At 39.6% G+C, this 21,737-nt stretch overlaps 1 protein-coding gene across 17 annotated transcripts in view; it reads left to right on the plus strand.

Moving 5' to 3' along the window:
- Positions 1–21,737, plus strand: part of KIAA1217 (KIAA1217 ortholog) — a 362,749-nt gene that overhangs the window by 255,927 nt on the left and 85,085 nt on the right. For all 17 annotated transcript variants that reach the window (XM_054058353.1, XM_054058352.1, XM_054058359.1 and 14 more), the window contains one exon: positions 6,420–6,615. In XM_054058353.1, coding sequence (XP_053914328.1) covers positions 6,420–6,615 — 196 coding nt within the window. The remainder of the gene's footprint in view (positions 1–6,419; positions 6,616–21,737) is intronic.

Consider the following 21,737-nt stretch of genomic DNA (forward strand, 5'->3'; position numbering starts at 1 on the left):
AGAGTAATACAATTGTATTTTAAAATGAAAGATTTATTTCATTCAGTGTGATTTTTGGTTATGACTAATGGGTTTCTATTAGTTTTGACTATCATTTTACTTCAATTTCTATCCTAAAATCTCAGTCTGGGATTTGTAGGAGAAAACCTTAGATTTGGACAGAACATACTGAGAAATGTTTTTACACTTAAACGTGGATGGCTTGTTTTTTTCTGATATTTCAAGTGTACCAATGAGATGACACAGCATGTTGCATATTTCAGTCTGGACTTGTCTGGACCAATTAAGCTGCTCTTTGATGGGCTGCTGGATTCCTTAGGGCAACATTTTCAAATGCAAGTTCCTCCAATTAAGCATCTGAATAAGAGGTCTGGCAGTGTAAGTGCTGAGCACCTACAGCTTTTATTGCTTCTAATGAATATCTTTACTGTAAACACACAGCTGTCCTGAAAAACAGGCTTCTGTTTATCTAGGCCTTACAGTTAGAAACCAAAGTTTGAAATGTTGCATCAGGTCAGTCATTTATAACAGAGTTTCATGACAAACATTCTCTGCTAACTCTGGGGATCACCCTACTGAAGAGCAAGCCGTGGTTCTGCAAAGGGCAAGCGGGAGTCAACATCCTATGGATGTCCTGCTCCTGATTCACAGCACTCAGGATTAAAAGAAATGGGTTTTGGCAGCTTGCCACAGCAGGGAGCATGCAGCTAGCCACCAACAGGAGCTAGCAAAGCTCGTGGGAAAATGTATAGATTTTTAGGATGATTTGAATACCATTCCGACCTAAAAATATGGCAGATAAATTCTAGTATGTCATTAGACGTGTTTTTTTCTGCTAGGTGAAAGAAACTGGGATCAACATCAGTCAATGAAAACCCTGGTGATAAAGATCCTGTCATAAGCAGAAAAGAGTTTTGCATTCAGATAAATTCAAAGAATAGAGTAGAAAAACCACTTGATGTGGCATCCTTACCCTGCCAATGCAATGGGCTCTGGTAATGTGTGCCTGTGACTGAGCATTACTAGGTTTTAATACAGCACCTTCCTTGGCAGCTAGTGCCATTGGCTGAGTTGTCTTCCCCTCTTTCCCCTTCACAGGGCAAGGGAAGGGGAGCCATTTATTTTACCTTATCTGGGAAAATTCTTCTGGTTCTGTTTCCTCCCTTCCTCGTGGAATGAAAAGATCTGAACTGGGGCTATACCTCAGGTTCATATACACTGAATTAATTGCTTTACTTAATTATCGTGCTGCAAGCAGCCTGGGGAGGGCTGTGATTTGTGCTCTGCTTTGTGACTTCTGCGGTGAGTATGGTGCGCACAGGCTTTCCTCGGGACTGCCGGCAGCAAGGGAAGGCCAGTGTTGTTGCAGCTGATTGGCATCTTGAGCAGCAGCTTGAGCAGCATCCAGCGCAGAACATGCCTCAAAGTCAGGGAGGCGGCAGGCAAGTGGGGTCTCTTGGTTCAGTGTTGGGGATGGTGGTCAACCATGACTCAGGCACTGTGTCTCTCCTTATCAAGGAGGAGAGCCATCAAGCCATTCATGCCATAGAAATTAATATTGCCACCAGACTGAGAGTATTTGTAAGCAAGGACCAACTTTGTAAGTTATTGTCATTGTTCCTACAGGAAACAGTGAAATATTTGTGTTTGAAATACAGAAATAAAAGCCAGAGGCACCTCCTAGCCCATGAGCAGGCAACAGGGAATACTATAAATAACTCCTACAGAGTCTCATGGTGTTGAGTGGGCAGCTGCCCTACTGCTATCTTCAGCTCCCGAGAGCATGGGTGCTAGTGTGTGCCTGCTGTAGTCATGGTATTGTCTCCAATTGATGGTATCTGAAAGGAACGTGAAATAGATTTTTCCATATAATAATGGTGAAATAACACACAGAGAAAAGTGAGCTTGTCACGGAAGACAGTTTGATGTTGTTCAGCTGCTGAATCACCTCCCCACCCCCAGTTCCACCAGTGAGAGAGAGTATCCAAATGCATCCATTGCATAGATGTAATATGAACTTCAATTGATATAGACATGTATAAGCATTTAACTTTTCTGAGAAAGTGCTGTGGAAAACACTGTTACAATAAATGCTTAAGAATAAGAATGTGTGGGTAGTACTCACTTTCTCTCCAGCAGTTGTATGTCACTAATAGCTTGTCCAGACAAGCACAACCATGTAGTTGCGATAATATGGGATGCCAAAGACTCCGTATCTTTGGAAAAAACAGATCCTTTCTTCAGACAACTATAACTTGGATATCACACAAATGTGAGGAAGAAATATTATCATTGCAGTAATAAGAGCTCACGCGCTGTGGCAATATTTCAGAGTTAATAATCTCATCATATATTAAACACAACTGATTTATTTGCATATTTTCAGTCTGTCACATATCCTGTGGCCATCTTGGCACAAGTCACAGGACAGAGAGTTTACTTGAAGGTCAAGAAAAGTGGCTTTACATTTTTCTTCTCATGTTTCTTCTTTATTTGCAATGTCAAGAATGGGGCAGGGGCTGCCTATGTTAAGTGTGTTCTTTAGAGCACATGATTGGAAAGAGTTATTTTACTAACACTTCATTATGTTTTTGATGTCTTTGTTTACCATTTATATATTACCAGAACTGTTAGCAACTTCAGAGATGTGTATAGGTAAGTTTCTGTCAAGATGAAGGCTAAGGAAGATCCTGGAGACAGGAAATAAAAACTGTGAATTGATCAAGAGGTGAAGTAAAATCCTTCTTCAGGCCATGGGATTTTTTTCTTAGTTATTTTATTGTCTGTGGAAAATGTGTGAAGCAAATTTGCAGAAGAGATTTTTTAAAAGGAAAAACAGAAAAAAAAAAAAGTTTCAGTTATGTAGAGCAGTATGGAAAATAACTGGAAATGAGCATGGAAGGATGTTATGAAGAGCAGAGCCATAAAACCACGTAGAAAAAGCAGGTGAGAGGATTAGTGGGGGCAAACGTGAGTAGAGGGCCAGAGGCAGAAGCATGCACAGCACTTAAATAACATCTTTGGTGCCCTGTAACTGCTCATTGCATTGGCATCTTTGCAGTATTTCACTTTTCCTTGTTCGGGTACCTTCACTCTTTATTATTTGAAACTTTATTGGATTCAAAGAGCCTTGCACTTTTTTATGGTTTTTTTTTCCCCCTAAGTCAGTGAAAGAGTATAAATATATATAAAATAATAGATGAAATATATAAAAACATATAAAATATTATTATATAAATATATAATATAAAGCAGATGTATTTAAAATGCATACTTGGACAAAATGTAACAGGTAGACATCGGTCATGAGACATGATTAACAACAGTTTTAATTCTTGATCAAATCTCAAGAGCAGTTGAAATATATTGGATCTTCTGTAACTGATACCACCATGCATTATACCTAAATATTCCCTGAAAAGATTACTATAGATATTTATATCCTTGTAAATAGAACAGTATATCCTAAATAAAATAGTTATCTCAAAGCACTACATAATTATGTGTAAGTTCTCTGAAGAACTGTTCATCCTCATTTGGGCCTTTCCTGTCTGCTGAGCTTCTTACCCACAACTGGCATAGGCAGTATCTTTTACCAGGGAAGTCTTCAAGGAGGTTCAGCTCTGGAACCAAGCCTACTGCACAACAAAACATGCGGGAGGATGTCCCCTAGTGTATAGCTGGGGTAGTCATGACTGACTGAGGAAATGGTAACTAGTATTGGCACAGGAGAAAAAGTTGTGGCTCCATAAATGTTGCTTGTCCTCTCCCCACTTTGTGAGCTGGTTTTCCTTTGAAGTGCTGCATAGGAATCCACTTGATTATTAAGTAGCATCAAGCCTGCTGCTCATTGCCGGTAATAAAAATGCTTTCCTATCAGATATGCACTCATATAGCCACTGTTGTTACTGTGTTTGAGGATTCTTTCTAATCTGTTTAAAATTCAGAATTACTCTTGAAAGGCAATGTTTACATGAGTTGAGCATGACAGATAGCTTGAAGCCATTCATAAATGGTATGGGCATATATGGTGAATCTCATTAATAGCTTGCATTTGGTTTACACTTGTATTACTCCGCCTACTAGAGTGGAACTACTGTGGATTTGGTGTATGTTAAGAGGATTGGACTTCATGTCTGAGCAGAATCCGTGATGTTCATCTGCCTTGCTTCAGAAGGCTTTGGCATACCTGTTGGGGCTGAGGATTTGGCTGCCAAAATCAGTCTTTTTTTAGTCACAGTGATGCTGGTATTAACAACTGGAGGGATCTGAGATGCTGGATATTGGGTCCTAAAGAATTGCCCCAAGAACAGTCAAAGAAACACAGCTTTGCTGGGGTTGGCTCCATCTGCACATTGACAAGACACACTGAGGAACTGCACAGCTGAAACTGTCTGTGGCTTCTGGTAATGAAGTATCCCCTTACTGCTTAAGTATGCACCTGTTCATGTGTGTTGATAAACGATATACCTGCAATTGCAAGTCTCAAATGACATCTAGGGATTCAATTAAAAGAGCAACAAAAATAACCAAAAGCAAAGCAAAATAAGTTTAATTTATGTTATCAGGATCTTTGGCTTTTTTTCTTAAAGAAACAGAAGTGATCCCCTTTCTAACAAACTCTGAAGCTAAAGCCTTTTGCAGGTTGATTTTGTTGCTTTTTTCATATTTTGTTTTATTTTTAGTTATGGTTTTCTGGAAAGTGAGAATTATGTGCCTTCTAGCACCCTAATAATGGACACATACAGATAAGTTATTAATCAGTATAAGGAACTGCAGAGTTGTAATGATTTGGCTTCGTATTACTCCGGTAATATGCCTGTGTAAATAAATGCTTCAGCAGTGATGGTTCCCAAGCCAGTTTAGAAAGCTGAATGAAGGAAGTACTGACTAATCAAATTCTTTCTCTGTGTTTGCAGGTGACTTGTCACCTCTTTAAGTTTTCAGGCACAAGTCTCTGTATTTACAACCTGCAGACTAGTGCTGACCATGTCAGAGGCACTTCAAAGCATACTTTAGTTTGCTGAGAACTAATGTTGTAACCTTTAAGTCTTTCAAAAATTCAGTTCAACTGTTGAACAGTTTCACTGTGGGACTTTGGATAATACCTAATATTTTGATATTAGCATTTCAGAAGTAAAAGGTTCTGGAGGATTTACCTTTTTTGTGAGGAATTTCTAATCTATTGTAGTTTGTGAGCAATTGCACGACTTGGCAACAACAGGTGTCTATAGCCAGCTAATGAAAATCTAATCTAGTTAAAGTTCTTCATACTTTCAAGGTCACATAGGGAATATTAAATGATGCATGCATTACTGAAACTAGCTCACCTCATTTCAGTTGAAAAGCCACTGAAGGAACCAGATGTCAGGAAGATAAGTCATCTTGGCTTTCCAGAAAGAAGCAAAATGTTTTCTGGACCTTGACAGTGTCTTCAAACCTAGAGCTGAAGTTGATTTTAATGCAGGGGAATTTTGGTGTATTAGCATCTGACCTTAAATCATAGGGAAGAGGAAAACATATATGTTTTATGATATCTTGTGCCTGGTGCTGATTACAGGTCTTTCTAAAATTCATATTTACATACTGGTTTTGGGACAGGGTAAGCTTGCTTTGCTTTGAATTTCTGCTTGTACAGTGTCTGCTCTAGTTTGTTGTAATATAGAGTTTGCTTGAGAGACTGGAAAATTATAGTTCCAAAGTAATAGTAACATGTGGTCGAGGGAGATTCACTACATTATATTGAGTGTACTTCTTAAAGCAACCTCTCTTTCTAGAAAGCACTTAAATGAAAAGGCAGTAGAAGTGCATAAATGAAACCATCTCTCTCCTCTCCTGAGAGACAGCTTTTTCCAGATACTGTGTTTTGCAATTTACTAGTATGATTGCCTAGTAAAAAATAAAATTAATTTTTGATCAGTGAATTAAGAGATTTCTGACATGTTGGTGCAACAAAACCCAAATAATTGTTTGTGATTTCAGATAGAAATGTTGGATGGCTATTTTAGTCTTGCTGCATGACCTTTACCTTTCATAGATGGCACAGCAGAATATACTGGTAGCTTACAACTACATCACAGTAATTCTTTTCAGGGAATTTTACTTGGTAGCCTTGTCAACATAAATGTGTGGACATGCCTATGCTATAGTGATTGTTTGAGCAGCATTACCATACATCTCCTCCACACACATCTTATCCTCAGGGCCTTGTTAGCAACAAGATTTGCAATGTGGATGTACAACCATCAAAACCTTTGCAGAATATCCAAGGACACCATTTTCCTAAATAACTTACATGGAAATGACCTTCAGCATACCAGTAGTTGAAGAAGTTTGGACTTCTTCCTTCTTCCCACTGTTTTCCCCCCCTCCCATATTCCGATTTCAGTAGACTGATAATGTAATGCTCTGTTTTGCAGACAAGAAGCCCAAAGCCGTCCCAGAGCCCACAGCCCAATTTGGGTGACCAGGCAGAACACCTTTCTGAAGCGTCGGCAGATTCCTTAGAGGCCATGTCTGAGGGCGATTCTCCCACCCCCTTTTCAAGGGGCAGTCGCACGCGGGCAAGCCTTCCTGTGGTGCGGTCAGCAAACCAAACAAAAGAAAGATCACTGGGTAAGACCCTGCTTCAGTCTTTCTCTCTGCTCTTAGCCTGTCTCTTCCCTTTGTGCATTTAAAATAGTTTTTAAATACTTTGGGATTGAAAAAGTGAAAGCTTAGGTAGCATGTTATTGTGCTTTGCCGTGAAATGCTAACCAATGATTAAAACCCAATATAGCAAATACTTTTTGCCAAGCCTGCATGCTATGTGACATGAACCTTGTACTGCATTTTACCCTCATTCTCAAGACGGGAGACAAGGGCTTTATTTTCTTTATCATTTCTTCAAAGCCAGGCCTGGTTGTTATTGCCTGACAGATACAGCTCTTAGTGAAAAGACTTGGAAAGCGGTAGCTCTCCAGGCAAAGGATTTGGATGGATGTGCTGACAGAGATGCCCTTTCCTTTGGGGTAGTACCCTTCCATTGCGTGATGATGCAGGTGATAATGTTAGTGCACGTGGATGACTCTGCTTCCTTCATTGTTTCCGTATTTCAGGGAAGAACTAAGCCCAGCTGTGAACCAGAGCTCTATTTTAAAGAGTGAATTTTGTCCCGGAGACTCTGCTCTCAGCTAATTGATGGTACTAGTAAAGGCTGTTTTTTTTGAGGGAGAACACCAGAGGGCAGTTAAACTGCTGTGAGAAGGCTCCATTAACTCACATGTGGATTGCTGAGGAAGGCAGGGTTTTGCTCAGAGGTAATGAACTGAAATGCTGCTTTCCTGTAGACTCATCTCCCCACATACAGAGTGACATAAACTGAAGGCTGGTCTGTAAATCATGCCGCGCTTGTAAGCTTGTCACAGTGGTTTACTCGTTCCTCAACAGTCTAAGACAGTTTCTGTCAAGAGTGTTATGATATCTGACAAACACATCAAATGAGAAGAAAACAAGGCTAAAAGAGGTCCTTGCACCCCCAGAGCTGGCAAGTGCAGAGCATTGGGGCTGGGGACAAAGAACTGATCCCATGTCAGCTTGTGGAGTGGCATTGCCACCTTCTGAAAGCCTGTTAGGCCACCAATATGTCAGACTCTCTGGGGAGAAATTCTGAAGACTTCAATCTGGAAAAGACTTTTTGTTTTAGAGGTGTTTTTAAGAGCAAGCATGTAGCACATGTATGTTTACTATACATGCAGAAGATTCAGTTCCACCTGTATGTCAGAGCAGGCTAGAGAATCCTCAGAGTGGCTTGTTTCACCCTGAGATTTTCTGCAAAACATGTATTTGCTTCAGTGTGACATCAAGTGGATGGGCATCAAAGTTGGGGGGCTGCTGTGCACCAGTGCTTTTTGCAGTGTATTCTCCCCCAAGAGCCGAGACAGAGACAGCTTTTTTTTTGTCAGTGTGTTACCGCTGAAAGGAATACAACAGCCCTGTTTCTGGAGAAGACTTAAGGGGCTCATCATTACAAATAAAGGTGGTAGGTTATAGGGAGGGCTGTACTGGATTACACCAAGCGTCTGCCTGGCCCTGTGTTTGGTCCCCAAGAGAGACCACAGGCAGCTAGTCTAGGCAAGAGTAAGAACAGGGTAAGTATGTGTATGCGTGATCCTTACCCCGAGTACTCTCCCAGCCTCGAGCTATCTTTAGCGTAAGGATTTCGTAGTTATGATTTCTCCCTGCATAATAACCCTCAAGAGATGCCTCCTCCAGGTATTTGTTCAGTCTCCCTTTGAACCCTTGTAAATTTTTCACATCTGCAACAGTGCAGCTGTGACTTTGGCAGCAAGTTTTGTTGGTTTACTGCCTAACCATTGCTTTTCTCTTCCTTTGTTTTTTATTTGCTTATCTGCTCCAAGTTAATGTCATACCCCCTTGTCCTTGTGTTGGAAGTAACAGCAAACATTAGATCACTCCCTGCTTCCCCTGAGCCATCTCTGATTTTGTAGGCTTATCATTTCCCTCAGGTCATCCCTTCACCGTTCTAAGAAATGCTGCTGTAATCACTTGTTCCTCGCCCAGAAACCGTCTTGGACATTTGATTATCATTGATGCCCTTCTTTGCTCTTTTTCTGATTTAACAGTACTTTTGCTGAGACAAGAGGACCAGAGCTGCAGAAGCTCACTCTTTATTAGTCTACTCCTAAACCAGTTTCTTAGCATCTGTTGCATAAACGAAATGTGTTGTCAGGTCGTAATGGAGGGCGGTCACATGGAGATGTACCATTTATTTTATTTAATAGCCAGGATTTCAGACCTTGCAAGGCACCCTACCTCAGCCTGTGTTTCATATACCAGAGCCCAGACCCCGGCTTATCTCAGCATGAACAGGCAAAATGCAAGGAGGGGTGGAATAAAAAGGAGGGAAACAATGTAAGATGAAGCATTTGACAATCAGGAAGGGTAGGAGCTATGTGTGTGGCTTAAGGGATCATCATATTAGCTAAATAGGAGATAATATACTGTTACCACTGCACAATCTGTCATTTTCAAGTTGTTCCAGGAGCTATTAATAGCAGATAATTTGTTTTCAAGGATGGTATAAAAATAATTCTAAATAGTTCAATTTTAGGTTATTATTCTTCAATTCATTTCTTTTACAATAATGTCCTTTTCAGTCTTTTCTGCCAGTGTGTTGTAACCACCCTCCACGATGTTCTAAGATTTTCATTTTGAGACACTTCTGCAGAGTGTGGCCCTCTTAGGACTGTTTTTACTTCCAACCTTACAAGGGGAGTGTTTATTTTTAAAAACATGGGAATCTGTATATAGTTTCGGTTTTAAAAGCATCATGAAAATATTTCTGTTCACATGATTTTAAACAAGCTATGTATAGTCACCTCCCTTTTCATCTCTATTTTTTTTTAATTTAATCCAATTCAAATACAAATTATGTTTTGATCCTCAGCCAACATAATTTCCTCAGTGAGGAAGTGACCAACTTCTGTGAATTTTTATTAATTTTCATCTCAATCTCATTGTTCTAAAAACTTGATTTTTTTTCTTTTTGAAATTCTGATTCTTCTGTAGGTTCCTCTTTTATTAATAATGAGTCAATTTATTTTTAAGTTGTAGTCTGAATCAACATGGAGCCTGACAAGGAAAAGTGGTAATGCATTTTGGCTACCACAACATCATAATTTTGTCAGTCATGACTAATTTAATGGGACACGGTATTCTGACATGCAGTGCTGTTGCATGCCATGTGGAGTCAACCCAGAAAACGGTATTCCAGTTGTAGGCCTATCTAAAATCTCAGCTGCAGCTTTTGAAATAAAGGTCTTTCTTGGTTTAGAGGTCTATCAGAAATCAGCACTTGTCTCATCAATCAGCAGCCTGGAGACAAAACGAGGTATTAAAATAAATTAATTCACTATGCAAGAGAAAATTAAATGTATTTTAAAATGTCTATTTGAAAGCTGGGAGTTTTTCCAGTGCGATAACTGTGGGAAAAAATTATCTAGCAAAACTGTCAGAGTGAGCATCAGCTGAAACCTGGAAAGCGCTCAAAAGCTTTCAGCAGGCTTCACTTGTAATTTGCCTGGAGGAAGCAGAACCTGACAAGCGCCCAGTGCGGTTATGCTAGCAGCCAGGCTGTGCCCACGCTGCAGCTCGCTACTGTCGCTGCTCTGGTTCCACTGCAGGGAAATGAAGGCTGACAAATATTTTCACTTGTAGTCACTCTTGAGGCACATCTGTATAAATGTAAGGGCAAGTGCCAGCATCTTCTGTGGTGACTGAGCGACTGGAGAGGTTGACACAATGAGTTGCAGCCCAGAAGGGCAGGGTGTGGTTGCAACCTCTGATTGCAGCAATAGCTGTAGGTGCTCCTGCAGGATCGGGCTGTACGTGCCAGGTTGGATTAAGGAAGAATATAGTATTAGGGGGATTTCATAAATGCACAAGGATTTGGGTTTGAGAAGTCTCTGAGGAGGATGAAGCTTTATGGCCCATGGGGGCCAGGTGCCTTTTCTGGGTGTCCCAGCCTGAGTGCCCAGCTGCTCTAGTCCAGATGAATAAGAAGCAGAGGATGACTGGGCTCCTTGCTGGCAAACCTGTGTTTAAAATCAGGTGGCATTGAAAGACCTCTGCAAAAAAGTCTGATTCTGCAAACATTTACATTTTCTTTTCTTTCAGTGGGATTACTCACTGGAGTAAAATTACACAACTGCTTAAGGGTTGACACAGGAGCAGTCTTAAACAGCCATGGAATAGTCTGAATATTATTTATTAACCACCCAACCCCACGTTTTAGCAGGTCCAGATTTTAGTATCTGATTAATTTGTTTGCTGCCATCTTCTATGGGAATGCTGTTACTGATTATAATAGTAACACCTGGTACTTTTGTAGCATTTCTTGCAGGTATTTCTCAAAACCTGTTAAAAGAGAGTAAGGGCCATAGTTACAATTTGCCTTTAGGAAAACTTTTGTGAAGAGAGGAATAGCGACTTCTGACAGTAGCAATAACTCTCTATACATGTATATACAAGGTACTGTAAAACTTAGAGAAAAATATAAATGGTAAAGGTTGATTTATAAGTTTTATTAGTGGTAATTAATTGTTATTTACTATTTATGAGCTTGAAATTAAAACAGACATGTTAAATCAGGCAGAAGATCTGTGAACATCCATAGATTTTATAAGGGAAGTCTGTGATTTGTTAGCAGTGGCACTGCCCTCTTAGTGTCCCTAGGGCGTGATTCAAGCCTAATGAAGTTAGCAGGATCTTCAGTTTAATTTATGGGAGAGAAACTCCCTGGGAAATGCATTTCAAGTTAAGGCTGAATATAGCTTTAATGTATCCAGTCATCTTAAAGAAATTTTCTCTATCTCGTCTTTTTACAGTGTATGCAAAGCAGCCAACATGCAAAAAGTTTATGTAAATATTTGCTGTCGTGGTCAGATACGTAACCATGGGCTGTGAGGTCTATAGGAAAAACAGCCTGAAATGACTAGTTCCAATCATTTAATTGAAACACAAATCCTGGGAAATTAAAATATTCCAAGGTAACAGTAGTTTTCCTTTCCAACTGCTTTAGACTTTATTTTCTCTCATATTTCTTCAAATTATAGCTGAAGTTTTTGGACTTGAAAAGGAAAAAAAAAACCCAACAAACCAACACCTCCTACCTGAAATATTTTGCGTCAAAAGAGCAAAATAAGGTAAACAATCAAATTGACATATCCTAATGCTCCGAGTCTTTTCTATTTCATTTATTGTCCTTTCATGATTTGTGAAAGTCAGTTATATGGAAGAGTGATATATGGATCTTCCCAGGCTAACACTCACGCACTCCGTTATTGTTTACTTCACATATTTTTCCTCCTATGAGAGATTGTCTCATGTGTACCTGAAAAAAATGCTTCCAAGAAGCAAGATCTTACGTATTACATCCTGGTTTTTGAATGCAGCTTCTATTATTTAATTGCACTGCAATAATACTAAAGAACCCTGATGAAAAATAGTACCTCACCATGTCAGGTAGTATACATAGTGAGAAAATACTCCTATTGCAAGAGCTTACAATTGTAAATAAACTAGAATGAAAAGTGGTGAAGATAAAGGGTAATCAGGTTGCAAATTGATCAACTGAATAGAGCTATATCAAGGTGGCAGTGGCTTTCCTCTTTACCCCAAATCATACAAACACAGAAGATGCAATGTCTTTGTTATGCTCTACTGCCATTTCTTATTCTGACTTAGCAGCAGCAGTTTGGACATTCAGCATTTGATGTCTGTTAGAAGAGGGGTTTGGCAGATAGAATAGCTTGTACAGGCCAAACTACCCTTCAGAGGAAAGGTAGGAGGCCAGATGGAGCTATCCCATAAGTTGTATCTGGCACAGTAGCTATCACTTGAACAAATTTGATCTATTTTAACATTAGGTAAAGTTTGTAGGTCTACCTCTAATACAGTAAGTCACACAAAAACCAGACCCTTCCATTTGCACCAGGACATGGAAAGAAAAAAGCCTATGGAATTCTGTGCTTTGCAAGATGTACAAATTTTGGCCAAGCAGAGAAGCATAGTGCTAGCCCTCAGCACAGTGTATTTAAGATTTGCTGCCAGTGCTGACAGCCAGTCCCTGAATGAGGACAGCTCTTAGATTTAGTCATTGGTCCCAAAACTGTTTATATATTTAGCTAGTGATTCTAATGCATAGTTATTGTGCTGGGCCTGAGTTCAGGTTTCTGTTCTCAAAGAGAAATACCGTCATCTCTGTAGCATCATGTAAGGTAATCTCTTGGTTTTGTTCTCTTTCTTTTGCTCACTGTCTTTTGCGTTTTTCTCTATAGAGTAATCCAATTTAAACAGGATAAGAGAATACTCATTGCCTCTAAGGCTTGTTGATAGCCTCCTGACTAGAGTACACACTTGGGATATTATAGGCAATGGTCTGAGCACTTTCAGGGTGGGAGCCCTTCTGAATAAATTTTTAACTTCTCAACTGTTTCATATTGCCCAGGGAGGTGGTTGAGTCACCTTCCCTGGAGGTGTTTAAGGGACGAGTGGATGAGGTGCTGAGGGGCATGGTTTAAGGATTGTTAGGAATGGTTGGACTCGATGATCCAGTATGTCCTTTCCAACCTAGTGATTCTATGATTCTATATTCTACAAAAGACAAGCTCTTGGTACCATTGCTTCTACACACTTACCTTCTGTGATGAATAGACCAGCTGTGGGGACGAGGGCAGAGCAGTGAATATTGTTTATTTTGTTTTTAACAAGGCCTTTCATATGTCTCTTATAGCATCCTTGTATTCACACAGGGAGATGTAAGTGGCCTCCAAGATGGGTAGGACTTAAAGCTTTAAAGTCTAATTGGCAGCTGGTTTTCAGGGGTCTCCCTCTGGGGTAGACTGGGTAGAATTTTTAGCATCAACAACCTGTCTGTTGGGATGGAATGAACCATCAACAGGATCAAGTATGACACTGAGTTTGGGAGAGCTTTTAATATGCTGGAGCGTTGGGCAGCCACTTGGGCAGCCACTCACTGGGACCCAGTGAGCCAGAGGAATGGGCTAACAGGAACTTCATGAAGCTCTACAGAGGCAAATCAAGGCATTCAACAGGGACAGAATAGCCCTGTGCAACAAAATAGGCAGGAGCTGGCTTGGGAGCAGCTTTGCAGGAAGGACCTAGGGTCTGACAAGAAGCAGGTTGAGGAAGAGTGGTTATTACCCTTTACACAACATTTGTGAGGTCACACATGGAATGTTATGACCAGTTTTTATTCCAGTATTATGAAAGAGATAATAACAAACTGTCGAGAAACCAGCAAATGACCTCCTGACGTTTTTCTCCTTAACCACACTACCTAAGCTACTGGGTCCAAGTTTCTCTTTAGTGTGGTCTTAACAACTTAACAAAAATCAGGCTGCTTGTTGGAGGCCATGCAGGTGGATTTCTGTGTGAGGCTGCAACCAGCTGTGCTCTCACATGCTGATGGCTCCACCCTTTAACTTGATACTGACAGTAGTGAAACTTTATAAATGGAATAACTACAGAAGTATTGAAGATAATTCCTACAGGAAATACAGGACATTTGGTAGATGCGGTAGAGTTACCAAGTCATGAATGGCCTACATGACTTTAGTCAAATCTACATGCGTTAGTACTAAAAATCAGGGTTTATAAAATTAGTCACCACTCAAGTAATGTGTGTTTGATACAGGTGATTTATATAAGAAGGAAATGTAATTGGGTAGGATCTCTCTGTGTTTCTTCAAGAGGAAGAACATATACCCCAAGAAATTTAATTTATCTTTTGTTGTTGTTTTTCGCTCTTGTCCCTCTAAGAGTTAGTAATAAAAATGTCAAATACTTGCTCACAGTGTCCATAAATATGTAACATGTCTATGTAGTCTTTGGAAGACATCCTCTGAAGCTGTATTAGCCAGCTTTCTACCTTAGCAAGCCGGTTGGCCATGGCTTACTGGCTTCTTCAGAGGTCAGGACCTCAGTCTGTGGTAGGAAAAAAGCAGTGCAGCTGCAAAAGCCTGCATAGGCATCTCCTCTGCCAGTTTGTGAGTAGTTCTCTGATTTTACTGTGCTGCATTAGTGAATGTGCACTGACGTGAATGCAGCATGGCAAAGCCTATGGCCCCTCTGGAAAATGGCTCTGGTACACGTGAAATTTCTGGTTCATCTCACTGAATTGTTCAGTTGTAATTTTTTATATTTTGTCATTAAGTATCATAGGATTTTTGTGTTCTTCCAAGTTTACTGGCATTGTTTTGTCAGTTAAGGGTATGAAAAAGTCATCTTCCTCGTCAGTTGGGCTATTCTGGCAAGGCCGAGAGTTTAGATGCAGTTATTGTCCAGAAGTCACCCTACCAGAACATTGTTTTCTGTTTGGGGATCTGGGTTAAACTGAAATATTCCCTCAGACTCTCTGGATGATAGAAGTAACTGTCTACACTTGATGGACTTGCTGACATAGGTATATTGGAAAAAAGCTATTCCACAGGTTTTATCTGCAACCAGATAGGACAAGCACCTAAAGTGCTAAAGTTTTTCTTTAGGTAAAAAAGTAATTCATTTTCTTCTTGGGTTTTGCTTTTCTTCTTAGACAGCTAGATGTATCCATTTGTAGAAAAGTGATATTTGAGTGACAGTTAAAAAAACTATTTCTCATAGCACTTTGGTAGAAATTTTATATGTGTACTGAATTTTCTATGTGTTTTTTTTCATTAGGTAACAAATCTATTACAGAATTACAGCAAGTCACTATAAATAGCAGAAAAGAATGAAATAGCAGTAAGAAGTGTTATTGGACTAAATTAAATAGTTCCTGTTTTTATTAGAATTATTATCAAAGAACTTAATACCTTGAGCAAAACTCTTCAGGCTATTCTGGAAGAAAATTATATAAAATAAGTAATTGTTTTTATTTTATTAAAATATCTGCTTTTTGTTTCTCGCAATACTTCAAGACAGCTAAAGATATTTATAGATATTTTCTGAATGTGGAGTATAGATTATCAGCAGGGAGCAGTTAATGGAAACTAGTATGAGAGCTTCAGGGTAGAAATACCAGAAGGGTCATGACAATGACCTCAGACTAGTTGAAAATGTGTGTGAAGAGACAAGTCTCGAGGATGTGGAAAGTAAGAACTGCATACTAAGGAATTTCTTCCACACTGCAAGAGTTGTTACTGTAATAAACTATGTCTGCATAACTTTTGCAGATTGTGATGAAAAGGGTAGCAACTATGTGTTCTCTTCTTCTATTTGACAGCTGGGAGAGTGGAGAGTGGAGAACAATATGGGCCTTTGCCACCATCACAATCTTATGTATTACAATTTTGTCAAATAAAAATCAAAGAAAAATTAGAAGGGTCTTGGCATTTTGATTTATTTAAAAAAATAATAGTAGACTGGATTTTGATGAAATGCTTGGCATTTTTTATTGTGCTGCCCTCTGAATTGTCCTGAATAGCTATTGACAAGATTTTAAAAGTTATTCTCACTTTTTAAAACTGATGTAAGTCTTAACTAGTGATTCAACATAAATATGAGGAAGAAATAATGGTGCATTTTCTCAATTTTGTTTGTCAGCATTGCTGCTGACTTCACTGTGAGGGAAAGTACAGACAGAGCCAGTGACCCGGTGGAAGATCAAGCTAAACCAGCATGAAAGATGAAGAATGTACATCGTCTCAAAGGGATGTGGTTAACTGATGATTAAGTAAAGAGTGAAGGATGATCTTAATGACAACTTTACCAACCCCTAACTCAATATCATGTTATTTAATTCACTTTACAAAGCATAGCTCAGCTTGATTTCTGGCAGTTCTCAGTGCTTTTTCTCACTATATACTCCATATTTCATCACCTTAACATACAGTTTTTCTTTGCTAGTTTGTCTAGTTTTCCATTCCTTATATATCCTGTACTAATTCCTAATATACTTGTTTGATGTTATTGTTCACCCAGCAAAGTCCTAATGGCCTCTTATGCATATTTTCTACCTGCTTTAGTTTTACCTAGTTTTCACCTTTGATTTAAAGAAATCGCAGAGCTCCTATTGCATCCAGGTTTTGATTACTGCAGTCCAACCAGCTTTACTAATTACATTTTAAAAATGGACACAAAATTTCCAGAGGATACATAGAGTGGCTGGGTCAGAAAAGAGTAGCAATGCCGTGTTGATGCCAGTGATTTCTGGTTCTCTGGGGATTTTTCAATGCTTCAGCACCCAAGCATCCAACGTCAGCCGAATATGGATATTATCATCAGTTAATACTCCTTTTCAGATGGGAGCCCATACATTAAAGTGTTGCCAAATGTCAGTAAGATTTTTCATTGTAGAAATTTGCAAGATTTCTTGCCTACAGAGAGCTGTCTTTCTGGTAGCTTCACAGGAAAGAAACTCATGAACTCCAGTTTAAGCTTTGACTGTATTTTATATCATAACGCTGAGGAGTTATTTAACTTCTCTGCCTGTTTTTCTCCTCTTCATTATGAGAAGAGAATTATGAGAGGATTATGTGAGTACCAGTATTTTTTCCATTTAAAATTCCTTGTGTCAGAGAATAAAGTGATATCTGTAAAGGTCACAGAAGGTGACTCAATCATGTTTGTTATTTTTGATTTATCAGGATTTAGTTTTGCTGTAGTGTGCATGTTTTTCTCTCTTAAATAAAACGGTTGTAAGGATAATTTCTGTTCTGTAAATAAAAGCAAGTTGTGATTAAAAGTCTTCTAAGCATCTAAGCTGCCCAGCACTGAGATTGTTGGTAGTATAACCCTGACCGCATGATGCTTAGTGAGGGTCAGCACTGTGTTTTATATGGAGTTGCTGAGAGATGTGAGCTGGGTAGTGTCTTACTACCGGCATAACATTAGCTTTTGCCATGGGGAGTAAATCTTTACTAGTGGTAACTAAGGAGTTATGATCTTACTGATTTGGGTACAGTGCTGAGCCGTTTTGGTTATGCTCCTTGCTCTAAAGCCAGCCTGGACCCTATGTGTTCAGATACGGTTCACTGTTATGCCATGTGGGCACGTCCTCAGCTGCCGAGTGGGGTTTTACAGCCCAGTGGCCATATCTGAGCCAAACGCCTGGTCTGTATGTGAGCTGCAGCTGCAGCGTGGGCAGTCCGCAAAGCTGGACTACAGGTACAGCATTCCTGCTTCAGGCACCCCCTAAACCCAGTGCTGATGGGTTTGCAGGAGGCCCTGCCTATGTAAATCAGGTTAACAGCACATGTTTCATTGCACGGTTTGGCGCTTCATGTAAACCAGCCCTGAGAGAAATCATGAGCGATTTTGCATGTCCTTCTGTTACTGACCCATAGTAAAGTCGGAACAGAAAGCTCTTTGGTTTTGAAAGAGCTCTGTATGCAGGGAAGTAAGGGGTGATCATGTGGTGTGTTCCCATGATCATCATCAGATCTGGGGTTTATGCTTGAAAACCTTTCTTTGAACATGTCCTTTCACCTCTCAGGTGTTTAATTTCCCCTACTATAAAACATAACTTTCTGTTGACAGGACTGTAGTGAAGCAATTTGTAGAGAGGCTTAAGTTTCTGAGGTCTGACTTACACGTAAATGTTTTCTGCTGTGGCCTGTGTTTAATGCTGTTGCCTGTTGCCCACTGAGTGAAGAATGATCAGAAATTCCAGAGGTATTGCTGAAACTAAGTTATACCAGCATGATGAAGGGGAAAGCTTAACATCACAGTTTGCCTTGTAGCTGTAGGAGAGTGCAGGGCTGGCAGTATCTAGGAACACCTAAAAGTGGTAGCCACAGTATCGTCTGACTTGGGCTTTCAAAACAGTTGCGTGGTGTAGTTTCCTCGTTCACTCTGTTTTTCAGATCTGTCTTCCTACAGCAGCAGGGCATTTCCATTTGGTTTGTGTTTTATAAAACATCACAATCTTCACATTTTGGGTAAATCCATTGTAACAGAAGCAGAAGTGCAGGAGAAACTTCAGGGTAGATGGAGGCATACTAACACCCATTGTGTTTTACTTTCTTTCCAGCAGTTTTGCTAGCATATGTGCTCTACCCTAACAAAAGCTGTGCCTGAGTTATATTCTATGTTTTTCTTGCTTTAATTCTTCTTTAGCTGAAGGTAAAAGAAAACTCAGAGTCCCAGCAGCTTCCATGAAGTTGGGCCTGTAGGTATTGCTGTTGTTCAGAATTTCATTGCAGCAATGTGTGGGAGAAAAATAACGTCAATGACTTAAAATAGTGGATTTTGAGTCTCTTTATCTTGTCATGCTGAAACTGGATTTTTAGAAGTGAGTGGTTAGTTTTGTCAAATAGGAAATGCCCTAAGGCATTGCTATATCATGATAGAGATCAGACAACTCAAGAGGAAAGGCAGTAGTTTTTTTTAAGGGTGTGTGGTTTAAGGGATAGTAAGGAAAAAATAATTTACTATGCCTTCAAAAATGTCTTTTACCCCTGTGGTAAGACCGTGTCCAAAACATTTCTCTGAGTCGTCTGTTAAAGCTGGGTATTCTAAGGCATGATCTTTTTGGATAATGTGCATATTTGCTTTGAAAATCTCGGACCCAAAGATAACTGTAATTTTGCTTTGGATCAATATTTTATGGGAGTATTGGAGGACAGGCAGAGTCAAGACTGTTCTGAAATGGTTTAGACTTGTGTATAAGGAAGATTTTTCAACTCTACCATTTCTTTTGTGTTAACAGTTTCAGTAGCTCAATATTCAGCATATTTTTAGCGGCCTGAAATGCAAACCCAGCGTTTTCTGCATTCTGCCCTAATTTTTAAAGCTGGGCAGAAGAAAGAGTCACACGCGCCTGCAAAGCTGATATGCAAAGTCTGTATTTTTAGGCAAAAAATATCTTTTCCTGTTTAAGCCAAGAAAACTTCATATGCCAAAATATGGAAGATTCCTTATGTTCTTTCTAAGAACTGAAAGCTATCATAAAAAATGAATATGTTTATGCACATCTTGGAAGAGTTAAATATATACAATAATTATAAACATTTGTACATTTTTTTTTAAATATGGTTAGTTTCTGAATTCTAAGGAGTTTTTAGTTGCACAGAATATTTGAGCACTAAAAAATCAATTTTAACTAGAACATAACAAAGTAAATTATGTCTCAAATTAAAATTTTTAGAAAAGGAAAAATAGTTTAATTAGTCATTAAATATTTGCATTAGAAATAAAATTCTCAGGAAAATTCTCTTCAATCTTTGAAACAAAACTAGAGGGTTTTCAGTCTGAAACAATTCTTCCACTGAAAGGAAAATGGAAATTTGTGGTAGGATTCATATAGGAGCTGATTGCATGCTTACTGACGAAAAAGATAACTCTTTATAGTAGTAGGAAAGTGATGTGAACACCTCAATTTTAAAAAAGCAGGCTAATATCAAATGATAGTCAGGTAGTGTTGAGTAGTCTGTTTTGTATTCTGAAGAATTAATAGCTTCCTTCCCTAGACGCAAGCACAATTATCTACCCACTGATTGCAGAAACATCTGCCTATGTGTATGTTCATTCCTCTATAGCAATTAATGGCGATATAGGGACAAAACCACTAAAGACAAAAGAGAAATAGGGCTAGTCTTAGATTAAAATGCCTTCTCTTCTTTTCTTTAAATGCCTTTGTATTCTAGGACCTTGGCTTTTCCCATTGCTTTTGCTCAGTGTTGGTATTTCAGGACTATAAACTGCCTATCCCATTGCTGATAACTTTCAGTTGTGAGTCACTGAGTTACCATCAAAGTTTTGTGATTTGCTGAGATTTGATGATGACTGATGGTAACCGCATTGAGGACCTTGTGTTTCTAACCCTCTTGTTTATACTGGGCAGGGGAGCACAGCATATGGTGCATCTACACCTGAAATTACTGTGGTGAATTCAGTTAATGTAAAGTAGAATCGTAGAATAGTTTGGTTTATCCTGCCTGTGTTGGTTATTGGTAGATGCAAAGAAATGGCAGCACAAAATCTGCTTAGGCCCCTGAAAAGTTTGCCTGAAAATTTAATGAAGACTGGTGATTAGTGCAGCTTGAATGCTTCCTACCATTATGTCACTAGAGCATCCAAACTGGGAGGTGTAAAACTGCTCTGATTGGTATATACATGAGCTGCAGTGAATTCAGTGTCGATGTTTCCGTAATCGCTAATTCTTTAGCAGATCTAATATTGTATTCCTTTTCCAAGTACTTTCCAATGGCCAGATAGCTTTTGAGCTATTCACAGAGCGTTTAGCTGTGGCAGTGCCTCTCAGACAATCGGTGCTCAGACTTCAGTGCTGTTTTTTAATTACTACATTTTTTTTTCATTTCCATCTCATTCTGAGCTGCTAAATGTCTGCAGAGTGGATGTATCAGTGTATCTTGGAATAGCTGGAAAGCTGGCAGAAAAGCATTTGAGGATCCTGGCAGATTCAAAATCGAACATGAGCCAGCAGTGTGCCCATACGGCGAAGAAGGGTAGTGGTATCCTGGGCTGCATTAGACAAAGTATTGCCAGCAGGTCGAGGGAGGTGATCCTTCCCCTCAGCACTGGTGAGAACACTCCTGAAGGGCTGTGTTAAGTTCTGAACTCCTCAGTGCAAGAGACATGGTCATACTGGAGAGAGTCCAACAAAGGATCATAAGGACAATTAACGTTGTTGGAGCATCTCTTCTATAAGGAAAGGCTGAGAGAGCTGGAACTGTTCATCTTGGAGAAGAGAAGTCTCAGAAGGGCATCTCATCAATGTATCAAAGTACCTGGAGAGTGTGGAAAGAATGTGAAGCCAGGCTCTTTTCAGTGATGCCCAGTGAAAGGACCAGATGCAATGGCACCGTGTGAAACATGTGAGATTGCCTCTGAACGTCTTGGGAACATGTTTTTTCTGTGACAGAGGTTTCCCAGAAAGGTTGTGGAATCTTCCTCCTTGGAGATATTCAAAAGCTGTCTGGACACCATCCTTGGCAACTGTTGGTGCCCCTGCTTGAGAGGGGTAGTGGCTGGACCAGCTGACTTCCAGAAGTACTTTCCAATTCAAGCATTTTGCAATTCTGTGAACTACCATTTTAGTGCATTTTGACACTACTGCAGAAGCTGTATCTGCTCCATCTCTTGTAGATAGCAAGATATTAAAGGTGTTTCTTTCTGGCTCAATGCAGTGTTGTACAGAGACATCCGAACTGGCTCAGAAAGAGCACCATGTGCTCTCATCAATCCATGTCCAGGCAGGATACCCATACCTTGGG

This window comes from Cuculus canorus, chromosome 2 (assembly GCF_017976375.1).
Source record: "Cuculus canorus isolate bCucCan1 chromosome 2, bCucCan1.pri, whole genome shotgun sequence".
Classification (NCBI taxonomy): domain Eukaryota; kingdom Metazoa; phylum Chordata; class Aves; order Cuculiformes; family Cuculidae; genus Cuculus; species Cuculus canorus.